General features: G+C 32.7%; 1 protein-coding gene across 1 annotated transcript; it reads left to right on the forward strand.

Annotated features, from left to right (window-relative positions):
* The first annotated feature begins 129 nt into the window (after nt 1–129).
* On the forward strand, nt 130–12,202 carry LOC142642773 (uncharacterized). The gene is made up of 13 exons (XM_075817197.1): nt 130–358; nt 462–544; nt 661–718; nt 2,546–2,605; nt 3,759–3,888; nt 6,019–6,242; nt 6,339–6,431; nt 6,508–6,579; nt 7,800–7,832; nt 9,560–9,700; nt 10,022–10,078; nt 11,730–11,825; nt 11,909–12,202. Exons 1-13 carry the CDS (start codon nt 263–265, stop codon nt 11,951–11,953), a joined length of 1,188 nt encoding a protein of 395 aa, XP_075673312.1. The 5' UTR covers nt 130–262; the 3' UTR covers nt 11,954–12,202.
* The last annotated feature ends 1,763 nt before the right edge of the window (nt 12,203–13,965 follow it).

Here is a 13,965-nt window from a genome sequence, read left to right on the forward strand (position 1 = left end):
TATTGTTTAAAAATATTTGTAAAAATATATGCGAGTGAAAAAATATGTAAAAATACATAAAATATTATTTAAAAACTGAAAATGTACGATTAAATATACAAACCAAACACCCCCAAATTTTTCGGTTTTCTCTTTGTGCGTCGCGTCGCCTGCACGAGAGAGCCTTCTGGATGTCTCTCAAACCTCGAACAAAAAAGAAAAACCACCAAATTTTCAATATAAAAAGAGGAACAGTAATTTGAAATTCTCTCTCTCTCAGAGTATGGATCCGAACACAGCATTAGAGCTCGTAAAGCAGGGCGTTACACTTCTCCTCCTCGATGTTCCTCAATACACTCTCCTCGGCATCGATACTCAGGTACTAATACCGTATTCTTCTTCTTCTTCTTCTTCTTCTTCTTTCTTCTGTTTGCTTTTACTTATAATTTATTCATCAATCAATCAATCAATCAATGTGGCAGATGTTTTCTGTTGGGCCTGCTTTTAAGGGCATCAAGATGATTCCTCCTGCTTCTCATTTTCTTTATTATGCTTCATCCACCAGGTTAGGTTACTTTAATTGTCAGAAATCTTTATGTTCTTCTAATTTATTTAGTTATTGTATTTTTATGCGATTTTTGTTTGTAGAGCAATTTTCTAATACTTGTTGCATATACGCAGAGATGGCAAGGATTTCTCACCAATTATTGGTTTCTTTATCCACGCTGCTCCTTCTGAGGTTTTAAATGCATTTACTTTATTTCCAACTTTTCTACCTTAGTTTATATTGTGTTCAATTTATAACAGTTGCCATCTATTGCTGTCTTAATGTCAATGCCATATTGGAAACAGAAACTTGATTAATCTAGTTGTGGAACTGTGCTTCTAGTCTTGTCATGTCGATTTGTGGTGCATCGGACAGTTGGAACATAATCCACAGATATAAATAGAGGGCTAAGTTGCATTGATACCAACATGAGAATATGGTGGAGGATAAACATGGAATAAATTTAAAACTGATATAAAAACAATAATGGATATGGAAGAACAAATATCTCGGGCTAGCATTTATGTTTAGAATAATATCGACAGCAATGATAAGAATGCTTCTGTGGAATCATTGTTGAAGAGACAGGTGGAGGGGTAGAGTAGGAATTGGCGTGTGGAATTCATAAGAAATTTTAATGATTGGGAGATTGAAGAGGTGGCTTCATTTTTTCCATTTGTTAGACTCTCATACTACCCTTGGGGAGGGGAATGATAGGATGATGTGGAAGTTAAAAGAGTAATGGGGAGTTCATTGTGTGATCTTTTTATGAGAAATTGTGAGGGCTCAGCTCCTATGCCTTTTTTTTTCTTGGAAGGCCATATGGAGGTTCAGTGGGTTTTACCCAAAAAAGGTTTTCGATTTATTGTGTGGGTGGTGATGTTGTGGACCAAATTTGGATATCTGGAATCTTATTCCATTATGTTTGATGTGGACTATATGGAGGGAACGAAATCGGCGTATTTTTGAAAATGTGGAGTGCATGTCTTCTCAAATAAAAGCATCCTTCATTAGTTTTCTTTATGAGTGGTCTTTTGTATTGGGCCTTACTGATAGTAACTCGATTCACTTCTTCATAGAGTCAACTCATATGTAGATATTATCCCATTGCTATTCTTTAGGCTACTTCTTGTTTATTTTCATGACACATTCTCTTTTCCACAACATACACTATTCATTCATATCCCTAAAGCAACATCATTAGATGTGTTATTTGTTCCTTTAAAATATATTTTTTAAAATAAAGCAGTTATATCCTCTGTCTAATATTTGAATCCCAAAGTATTTTAAAGAGTAATTTATAAACCCGGTTCTTATTAAGAAAATTTCATTATAGCCCCAAACATGTCATGGCCTTGTCCTTGTTGTATCACCGAAGTATCCTGCGGTGATCTGAATGTATAGGACTCATATCTGGTCATGTTGGAGCTGTTTCTGGTCCCAAACATATCCTAATTGTACACTTCAACCATTTGATGCATCCATGCTCCTAGATAGAGAATTTAGATCTTTTCCAATTTCATTAATAACTATTTTCTCTATGTTTTAAATGAGGCTTTGATGGAACGTGCGTTTGAACTGTAAAAATAAGAGGCCAACATGATTTATTATACAAATAATTAGGTAAATCAACCCATGTTATTAAATGTTCAAGAAAGATGAAGAGAGAGAAAAACTTCTTTTTGACACAGTTTGTATAAAATTGTGGCTGAGAGAATAAAATAGAAACAAGTATTTGACATCTTTATGTTATCATTGTCAGCATAGTTTCCTACTGGCATACTGCCATTGCATAACAATAAGGTTATTGTGCGCTTGTCTTTTTAAGCATGAAAGCTTAGATAAAGTGAGCTTTTTTAAAATGTGATACACCCTTGTAACTGGAGAATAATTGATTAGGTTTAACCAAAGGCCACTTCATTTTGCCAATAATTGATTAGATTTAACAATTAGCTATTTTCAAAAGAGCTGGAAAATTGGCACCAAGAATGATGTTCCTCATGTAAATGGCTGCAACAGGTAATTGTTCGTAGGTGGGATCAACAACAGGAAAGATTGGTCAAAGTATCCGAAGAAGAGGTTTGTAACCCTTTTAGTTGCACATACCATTTATTTATTTATTTTGGTATGTGATGCATATAGCTACTAATATGGGAACAGAGTCAGACTGATGTATTTTGCAACCCGCATGGATTTGAATTTTGGCCTCAAGTCTTGACATTAGTTAGGGAACTTGGTGCCCTTTTAGGTTTTGGCAAAACAGAACTTGCTAACCTGCTGCATTTTGGAAGCGCTACCAAGCAAGAAAAATCAATCAAGCATCCATTTTGCGAAAACGTGATTCTTTTCCCCTCTTTGCAATCAAATACTTATAAAGCTTTGCAATCTTTTAAGGAAATCAAAAGATGGGTTTATTTAAAAACATTTGAGCATTTGACAAAGTATGTCAGATGAATTATAAAGTTGACTTAAGAGTTAGTCGTCAACTAATTTTCCAATAGGGGTAGAGACAGGATGGTTACATCTGAAAACCAGACTAACCTGATGTCAATTGATTGCTTAATGCAATTGCACTATTGGTTTCCTTCTTGTATGATTTCCTTAAATTAAGTTTTAATCTTTTTTCTAAATCAGAGTTAACTTGAGAATTGACTGCCCAAAAGCATATTATAGCTACTGTACAGTTAACAATGCGAATTACATTTGGTAGTGTTTCTGACATTTCTTTATCATGTCTTTTCATTGGAATGTATTAGGTTATATGTCTTGACATGACATTTAATATTTTTCTGACCTACTCTAACCATACTAAAGTTGTGGAGTGCCAAGAGTCTTATAACTCAACTAGAACTTCTTGGTGATTCGAATAGAGACATTTCGGGTTCAAGTCCCCCCTTCCCCATTGTAACTATCGAAAATACAAAAATTGTGTAGTACAGTGAGAATTCCAACTTGACATAATACTTCCACTTGGTTATGTTCCCGTACTTAGCAGATCCTGTTGTTCAAATCTATAGAAGTGGACGTTCAACCCTCATAATATATTCTGCTAGGTGATCACTTACAAGATTTATAGCTATTATGCCACTTAGTTTCAACAAGCTACCTGCTTTGAAGCTTGAAACTTCGCTTTTGTGAAGAATGCTGCTGACTCTCTAAGGTCTAAATTTAAAAATCTTGTTGATCTGAAACTGAGTTTGTTTTTTCTCTCTCTCACTTTTCCTTTGTTAAGGAAGAGAGATATTGTCAAGCAGTCAAAAGTTTGGAGTTTGACAGACAACTTGGTCCTTACAATCTAAGCCAGTATGGAGATTGGAAGCATTTATCAAATTACATTACGAAGAGCATTATTGAACGGATTGGTTAGTTCCATCTAACTACACTGGGGCCCTTAATACTGCAATCTATTATGAGTTTCTTTACTATTGTCACTTGTGTTTGATTTATTATCGATTTTCCATCTGAGTATATGTTTCGCTTTCAATCAATTTTAGTTTTTTTCTCTTTTCATGTTGTGTGATATTTAGATGCTTCTTGCTCACAGATTTGAGACCGGAATTTAAAGTTGGAAAATGGTAGGCTTTGAGATGGACTGGCTCTAGGAAAATGGTGGAAATTAGTCTCATAACTATCTAACCAAGGATGGGAAACCATGTAACAGTAGAAAGCTTTAACGTTTCAGATTAGTGTCATGCTATGGGATACATGTTATATGTCTATAGATGTGTGCAATTTTCTCATCAATTCCATTTTTTGTGGAGGAATTATCATCAAAGAAGAGATTATTGATCATTTCTTAGAAGGAGTTCTAATTTTCAATACAAAGTTTGTTGTAGATACCCTAGAGAGTGAGAGGCAAAGGTATTCTATCCTTGTGTTCAAGAACAGGGTGTAGGATGAGATTGGACTCACTGGGTGTGTGTGCAGGAATGAAGAAATATGAGGTTGTGGTCATTTTTAGTGAGTGGATATCTTGGTGGTTTCTCAATTGAGAGGCACAAGTAGTAGTTAAAGTTGAACAGAAACTTTTGGTCTATTGTCAGGAAAATATATACTGGGGACATAGTCCCTAAGCTCCTCAAAGATGACATTTAAACATTACAATTTGGTGCTACTCTAATTTTGGCCTTTAAAAATAATATCATGGCCTACCAAGGTTTATGCAATTTATCTGCACCATCATACATTTAAGTAGTTCTACTCCTTTTGGAGGCCCCCTTGAAGGGTTTCCATTGTCCATCCCTCTGAGTGTATCAAAGGTACAAACGTGTCTAGATTACGTTGATTTTAGATTTAAAAGATATTTTGTAGATGTAACGTACATTGATAAATTACCTCTTGTTTTAAAAGCTCAAGGGTGAATTTGTCATTTAATCATTATTCTAGCATACATCAACTTTCAAATTTGTTTAACTTAATTCTTATATCATATGAACTTAGACACTGATCACTCAAAATATCCATTGATTCTTTAGTTTCTATGCCTTATGAGGGACTAAGGCCCTGTTTGGTTTAGGGGTGTTTTGAGTGATATGATCCAAAACTCATAACTGAGTTATCAAAATACATGGAACCCATACAAATTTTTTTGTTTCGCTTAGTTTTCACCTCTTGTTTCCATCACTCAATTCTCTGATTTTTGAGTTATGAGTTATGGAAACCATAACTCAGTTTTCAATGGCATTTTTGTAATTAAATCTAAGTTTGAGCTGCAATGTTTGACTTTGGGGGTTTTTTTTTTGAAACAAAGTAACGCAGAACTGAGTTAAGGTGCTAAACAAGGGTGTTTGAGAAATTGAGGTATTTTAAGTGATGAGTGATGAGTGACGAGAATTGAGTGATGAAAATTGAGTGATGGTAAATTTTAAACCAAACGGACCCTAAAATTGTGCGATGGGCTTTCTGAAATGAGTCTTTTTACAGCTGAGTATTTGGTGGTGTGGGAAATAAATTATTGTTTGTTGGTGTGATGTGTGTTTGAGGGATGGAGAATTATTCTTGAACTGCCCACTTAAAAAGACATTTGATCCTTTGGTTTTTCCTTATTTGGTATTTATTGGTTTTTGCTTAAATTTTCGGGTAGAACTTATCGTGGCTTGTTGGGAATGTAAGCTTGGGGGGGAAGGTTTATTATGGCTTAGACACCAGCTTCTTCTTGTTTGATAAATTACATATGCAAGAAGTGTAAAGAAAGGGCATTTGATTGGCTGGAGCGTTTCTTCAGTAAGATAAATGGCTCGTGCCACTCAGAAATTTCATTAATCATATCTGTTGTTTATACTGCACCTAATGACTACCACTATATCATTGTTTTATTTGGTTTAGATCATGTAGTCTTTTTTTTAATCCCAGTTATCTTCAGTTATCTTGATTCTTTGTTTACTTTGAATCTGTGGTTTATACTTTTAAACTAAGGCTTGGTTATTGTTTGCGTCTTCTGATTGTCAATTCTGCATAAACTTTTAAATTTAAATGATTCATTCGACATGCAGAACCCATTGGAGGAGAGATCACTGTTGCATGTGAATCAGGGATTGTTACAAACGCTCCTAAAACAGCAATGGAGAAAGCACTAGATGAGCAGATGAAGTCTAGTAAGTTCTTAACATCAGTGGACAATTCTCAGAGCAGAAGATGTTACTATACATCAATTCCCCGTGTTATCAAGCAAAAAGGAATACATGGGCAAGAACTTACTTCCTTGAACATTGACAAGGTAAGAGATCTTAAGAGACTTAGACATGACCTCAACAGATTTTTCTACCATTTAGCATTTGCTGATTTGGGTTTTAAATTCCACTGATCTTTTCAGACACAATTGTTAGAAAGTTTGCTGATAAAGGATTATGGGAGTTCTGAAGATGTACTTCTTGGAGAGCTGCAATTTGCATATATTGCATTTTTGGTAGGTGTAGACCTTTATAAAACTTTCTTTATGTTGAAATTGCTGTTAGGTTTTATGACATCTGAAAATTCGGCAGATGGGACAATCACTTGAAGGATTTCTACAGTGGAAAGCTTTGGTTAACCTTTTATTTGGATGTATTGAAGCTGTAAGTATTGATTTGGCTACTAGTTTTCCATTGATTTGTTGAAGAATTTTGGTGAGATTGAATTTGTTCTCACCGTCCTAATGTTGAGTAAACTTGAAAGGTGTAGGCATTTTGGATCCTTTTCTGCCACATGTCATCTTATGCTTTCATTGCTTTGGTTTAAAGAAAGATGCAGAAGATGATGTGATGATTCTCTTCAGTGCCAAAAACTTGACTTAATCGTTTGGTATAATTGAAAACATTGCCCTGAAATAAACAAAATTGTCATTGTTTTCCTTGAGCTCAGAACTTCATTTTCAAAAACGTGTGTGGAATATTAATTGATTTAAAAATACCTCAAATCCATGTAGTTTCTTGTTACTTTGCACAGGAATTCTACGGCACTTTATGCTCTAGGGCCAAAGTTGTGGTTTTGATGGTGCAACTTGCCGAATTTCCTCAACTTTTTTGTTTCAGTTGAACAAATGTGGTTGGAACTCAAACCTTTTCTTTTGAGTGATCTATCATACAAAAGACTTTTCTTAAAAGTTTGGTGTTTTGACTCAAGATTATGTCAGCGCTTTTATATCATGGGACATCAATCTGTTTGAGTTATGACAAAGATTAAATTTCATATTCTTAGGTAGGGATTAGTTTAGTATTTGGATTAGTATTTGGATTAGTATTTGAGTTTTCTTAGGATTTTTTTCATGGATGTTTATCTTTATCTCTTATTTTCCTAGATGCTCTATAAAAGCTTCAGATGATTTATTTTGTAGGAAGACTATTGAGACTATTTTTGAATAATGATATTCATTCGTGCAAATTGCATCTGTGTTTGGTGTGTGATTCCAAACAACCCTTAGATGGTGAAGCCTAGGCTGTGTTGCATCATTTTGCTATTTGATATTGCAAACAGCATTATAGCAATTGTGGCATTGGTCATCGAATAGCGACACTATCATTGTTAGAATTAGAACAGCATAATCTTTGTTGGAGGCGACTTGAACAAATTCTTTGTTGCTATTTTGTGGAATTTGTTAATATCTATTTATTGTAGAAAATTTTGCATGTTTTTGAAATAATTCATAGGTGATATCATGGTTGTATGTAGCTATATAGTTAACATATTATTATGATATTGCTTGGAGTTCTCTGTGGTTAAGATTTAATAATTTGATTTTTTTTAAAAATGTTGAGAAGATTTTATTTTTGTTAAAATGTATGTCTATTTTTTGCAGCCTTTTCGTACAAGGACTCAACTATTCACAAAGGTAATGCTCTTTTCTTATTTATTTATTTAAAAAATTAAAATTAAAATTAAAATTATTATTATTATTATTATTATTATTATTATTTTTGGTAAATGAAAGGAAAATTTGTTAAATTATAATTATTATTATTTTGGTAAATAAAAGGAAAATTCAAGTTTTTATTTTTTATTAATTCAATAGTTACAATGGGGGAAGGAGATTTGAACCTCGGATGTTTTCATTGAAAACACTAGGAGGTGTTTGTTGAGCTATAAGACTTTTGCCTATTTTACTATTTGATTGAATGCAGAGTAGTGATAGCTTGGGTTGGGGGGGTTCTACATGTTGTTCAGGGGGTATTGGGAAAAAAAATTATCTATATATAGAACATTTATTTACTAGTTTAATTTACTCTTAAAAATACTTTTGCATAGCTTAACTTAAATCTTGCACACCTTGATCACGTATTAGCCCAACCCAAAACCAAACAACAGAGATTTGACCATCCAAAGTGTGTGTGTGTTTGTTTGATACTGATTGTGTGCATTATTTTTCAATTCTTTTTTTGTTATAATGTTATTTGTATGAATTGTGGTATTTGTGAATGTGAGCGTGTATAGTATAAATATAAAAATCTTTATATAATTTAATTATTAGGAAATACAAATCATTTGTTACATGTGTGTGTATGCATTGTTATTGTTATTATGTTATAATAACTTATTATTATAAAGTTAGATTCAAGAAAAAAAATAGTAAAGTTAGTGATTGACTGATTGTTTAAGTAGACACTTAGTGTATTATTTATATGTATGAATGAGTGTGGTTGTGTGGGCCAACAACTAATGTAGTGCTAATGAGTTGAGTTTTATCATTTAGTTTAAAATATTTTTATAAAAAGAATGACAAATAGATAATGACTATTGCATACAAATAAAAACATTATACAAACTTGTCATACCTACGCACATTGATAATAGATAATGACAATTGTCAATAACTTGATATATTCAAGGTCCCTTTTTATAAAATTTTGAGTTTAATTTAAGTAATTTAATGACCCTCTGAAACAATTCTTGGAGCCACCACTGAGCTTGGGATGTAACTATTAAGGCATATCCAAGATGCAAGTCAACGCAACAAAGCCTTCGGCCGTCAATTATTTTCCTTTGGTGATTTTGTTTTTCGTTTCATCATTGTGCTCAATGTGGGGCCATTTTGTTTGATAGACTATAGGACCTTGTTCCTTCGTTAATAAAAAATAAAGGGTAAGGTTGTTTGATAGTCTGCCCTAATTTTCAAAAGCCTAATCCATTTCAGTTGGCCTTTTGTTTTATGTTTGTGTTATCGAAAGTTTTTATTTTATTTACTTCTTTGAAGTCCTCTTCTTGCTGAAAGTTTTAATTCTTATGTAGCCCCTTATAAATTGAAGTATATAAGTATGACATTGGGCATGAAATAAGCTTCATTGGTTTATTAGGTTGTGACTGTATTTGCAACATCTGTAGTTAACTTGCATAGAATTTACTAGTATGTTTGATTCGTCAAATTAAAATTTTTGATGCATTGATATTTGGGAGTAGGGGGATTTGGATTTTTCAGTTGGAAACACTAAGAAGTGCCAACTAATTGGCTACATGCCTCTTTCTTTCTTCATTTAATACTGAATAACACTCAATAAATGTAATTGTCCTATTTTTGCTCTTTGTTTAATACAGAGCTCTGACAACTTATAGAATTCTATGCAGTTCATTAAGGTTATCTACTATCAATTGAAATTTGGGCTTGAGAAAGATCATACAGATACCAGTGGTGCAGCAACAGGGGTATCCGCACTATTGGATGATTCATGGTTATCGGCTGACAGCTTTTTACACCATCTTTGCAAGGTACCTCTTGAAGTTTACTAAGTCATTGTTTAAATGCATGATTGTGCTGCCATGCTTAACTGGCATTTTTGTAAATTTACAATGCCCCTTGTTGATATCACTTTTATTGGCAAGTCAGATTTCAAGGCTTTCATTGATCTATTGAACTGTTTACCTACTCACCAACATTTATTGGTCAATCTGAGCAACTTGCTTAAGAACCAATAAAAATCATTGCTTAGTCACTTTTAATCACATTGATTGAATTATGTTTCCATCGTAACATTTTTACTTGTTAAAGAAGAAATGGTAAGTTCATCACAGATTGTTGACTGATTGCAGGGCTTCTTTTCATCGATGCTAGATGCCTCATCTGTTGATGGACAACTGCTGTCATGGGTATGAACACTAATCCTGCTTCTTCATGTTTGATTCTCTGTTGGTTTGGAGGTTGGGCTTGGGGCAACTTGCCAGTTGCCAGGCTTTCATATTCTCTTTGTACACTTTCCTTTTAGGCGTTTGCAATTGATTCTCAGTTTTGGTCTGCATAAGATTATGGATTTTCTACGTTGCAAATTAGATGTGTATTTATTACTCTAGCTGGTTGTATAGAGATACATGTATATAACATATAAATCTGCCTATACAAAAAATTCTTGTCAAGGAAATTTGCTTCATTCAGAAAACCAAGCATTATCTCATTCACATTATTTACAATTACAAAAATTGTTGAAAAACCCTATTATGTTGCTTTACCCTCTCTCTCTCTTTCTAGAAACAAAAAAACAGAAATCTCTTGTTAATTCCAACTCAATCATTTATGATTTTGATTTTGAATGTATAATTTTTGTTGCTTACCAGTTACAAGTTCATATCTCTAGTGTCATTTGATTCATTTCATACTGGATAGCTAGATCTTAATACATTTTTGGAATATTGAAAATTTAAGTATGTTTTAGGACGATATCTTGCAAATTGGACTATGCTTTTTTTGATTTCCTTGAATAAGGATGTTTACTTTCTTATTTTTATATTTTAATAGATAGAGACAACTCATGTAGTTTTACAAGATTGAATCAATGACCTCAGCCTCTATGCTTTACGGTGGGAGACATAAAATCAAGGTTAAAATACCTTCTACACTGTAAGCTTTGGGGTTGCTGTCCATTGACAATGAGAATTTGTAATTTACACCCTCAAGTATGAAATCAATGTCAATGTGCCCCTTCCATTGTGGTCTGTCTCATTTTCACTATTAATCCACTCAAATATGACATCGTTACAGGGTGGTTGCAGTGATTTCCCCTGGGTTTGCCTTTAACTTTGTGGTTAGGCTGGCCATACAGAGTGGTGATTTGGTGGCTCTGAGGTGATTGGGCAATGGTGCTTGGATGGGTTGATTTTTGGGTTCGGGTTAGGATTTGGGTTAATTTCTTCTCTTTTTATTCGAAAGGACGTAATTTTTGGTGGGTTAGTGGCAAGATGACGAGGGACAAAATGATAGTGACCCCAATCTTAAAGGTTGTAAATCATATTATAGTGTTGAGTTAAAATTTGGTGGTTACCTTAGAAAATGGTTGATTTGTCTTTGTTTTAGGTGACCAATAGCCTGATATGAATTTGTAATATCAATGTCATACCTTTAATGGCTAGTGACGGCTGAAATGCATGACATAAAGGCCAATAGTGGTCAATATTTGCCATCTGGTTATGTCTGAAATGTATGATATAAAGGCCAATAGTTGTCAATATTTGATATTTTTCAACTGTCAGGTAGTTTCAACTAGTTCAGATAAAATCTTGTGTCTCTGACTCCCAATGTTACGTAAGGGCCAATACTCTTGATTTGAGCGACATTAGTTTTAATGCATTTTAACACTTTGGTTGAAGTCATTTGGTCAATAGGCCATAGGAAAGGAGTTTGTTGAGCCTTCATTTGAGTGAAACTTCACATAAGGGAATGTTAAGCTTTCACTTCATTGCAATTTGCAAGTAGTTGCTTTCTGCTAATTAAGACAAATTGCAATGTCCTCTCTTTTTATTATTGCAGACGAGGAAATTTAAAGAGCTGCTTGAGAACAATCTCGGGTGGGAGTTTCAGCTGAACAGCGCAGTTGATGGAATATGCTTTAAAGAAGATGACGAGGTTAGTGTGTATCCATATTAAAAATTTGATCTATGAACTTTCTTGCTCATGATCTCATATTTGCTCATTGTTCAACTTTGCAGTTTGCTCCAGTAGTAGAGATGTTGGATGACCCAAGTTGTAATTAGCTTTGGCAATTGAAGATAGGGATTGTGGTCCGCCATCCCATTACTGTAAACACACTTTAGTAGAAAAATAGCTATGAAAAAAAAGATATAAATATTTTTTAAAATTTTCATTGGTATAGAAGATATAAATATTTTTGTATATTATTAAAAAAAAGACTTGGTATTTATATGTAAGATGTAATAGACTTCTTGGAATAATGGTTATGTTAAATTCTCCCATTAGTTATCAGCTTAAGGTTTTGGCATAAATTGGTAACTGATTATGGTATTAATCACTTATTGAGGGAAAGTTTAGGCTCACACATAAGTGAATTAATTATTATTTATCTGGTAACGTAGAACTTTTTTAGAAGGGAGGGAATGGTTGTACGGGAATTAAAAATAATAAAAGAAAAAGAAAATAACTGTTATCTTAAGTGATAGCTCAATTGTTATGGCATTCTTTTGTGCTCTGTACATGTGGTTTGAATCTTATTTTTCTTACTCCCACCATTTATCATCTAAACAATAAAGTAAAAAAAAAAAGAAAAAAAATTAGTATGACTGAACTAATGACAAAGTTGACATACAGGGTTTTTTGGCCCATTTTCTCCTCTATATATGGGATGGAAAATGCTGCTTCTAATTATGCATCTCAAGTTTGATTTAGTGGTTCTGGTCAAGAGGATTGTTGCTTTGCTAAGAGAGTTGCAACTTTTTTTCTAGCTTTGCATGTTTTTCGCTAGTTTATGAGCTACTTTGACTTGTTTGTAATTGTGTTTTGTTTTGAGAAATTTTCTTGCTCGTCTAGGAAAAAAAAAAATTCCTTTCTTTTTTTGTTTTGCGGAAAAAAAAAATATAACTGTGGAACATGTTGGATTGCCATAGCAATTTTAAAATACAACAAATATACAAATAGTAATGAAAAGTGAGTCACAAAATTGAATTGAATTTTTTTTTTTTTTGGAGAAAAAGAGAAGAAAATATGAACTCCGACAGCAAGCAAAGATTGGAAGTAATGTACCATTGCGTTTCTACATATTGTTCTAGGGCTATTTGGGAAAAAAAAATTATCTATATATAAAATATTTTTTTGCTAGTTTATTGTTATCATACTTTTACACATCCTGATTTAAATCTTGCACACTCTAATCACATATTAGCCCAGCCCAAAATCAAGCAACAACACAAATTTGCCCATTCCAAAAACCAAACAATATAGGCCATAAATCTCTCTCTTTGATTTGATCTTTGATCTCAATATCATGAATCTTATCTAATCTTATCTCTCTTCTCTATTTGACAATCTCGGCATCTCCGACTCTAAGAGTAAAGAGTGAATGTTTGTGAGTATCTCTTTCTTTAATATAAATTTATATTATATATGTGTGAGTGTATGTTTAATACTAATTGTGATACTAATAGTGTGCATTATTTTTCAAATTTTTTTTTTGTTATAATGTTATTTGTGTGAATTGTGGTGTGTGTTAATGTGTGCGTTTATAATATAAATATAATAAAACTTTATATAATATAATAATTAAGAAATATGTATGTATATAATATAACTTTATATAATTTAATAATTAGAAAATATAGTGTTTGTTACATGTGTATATGTATTGTTATTGTTATTATGTTATAACTAGTCGCATACTCGCACGTTGTGCGTGATAATTTTTTTAGAATGATCTCATTAAATATTTTATTAATACTATAATTTTAGTTATTAACCATTGTCTTTTCATTAGTTTTTAAGTTCATAGAAACCTTAAATATATATATATATATATATATATATATATATATTTTTTTTTTTTTTACCTTCACACACACACACACACACACACACACACACATATATATAATGTGAATCTTTACTCATACCCTTAAGAAAACTCTATTTATTCCATTTCTTTGGATGCGTAAAATTATAGACCACTACTCCATAATGATAGTGGCTAATTTATATATATATATATATATTTTAGTGATCTCATTTGCAACGCTTCTTACCATTATCATATATTTAT

The sequence above is a fragment of the Castanea sativa genome, chromosome 7 (assembly GCF_040712315.1).
Source record: "Castanea sativa cultivar Marrone di Chiusa Pesio chromosome 7, ASM4071231v1".
NCBI classification, from domain to species: domain Eukaryota; kingdom Viridiplantae; phylum Streptophyta; class Magnoliopsida; order Fagales; family Fagaceae; genus Castanea; species Castanea sativa.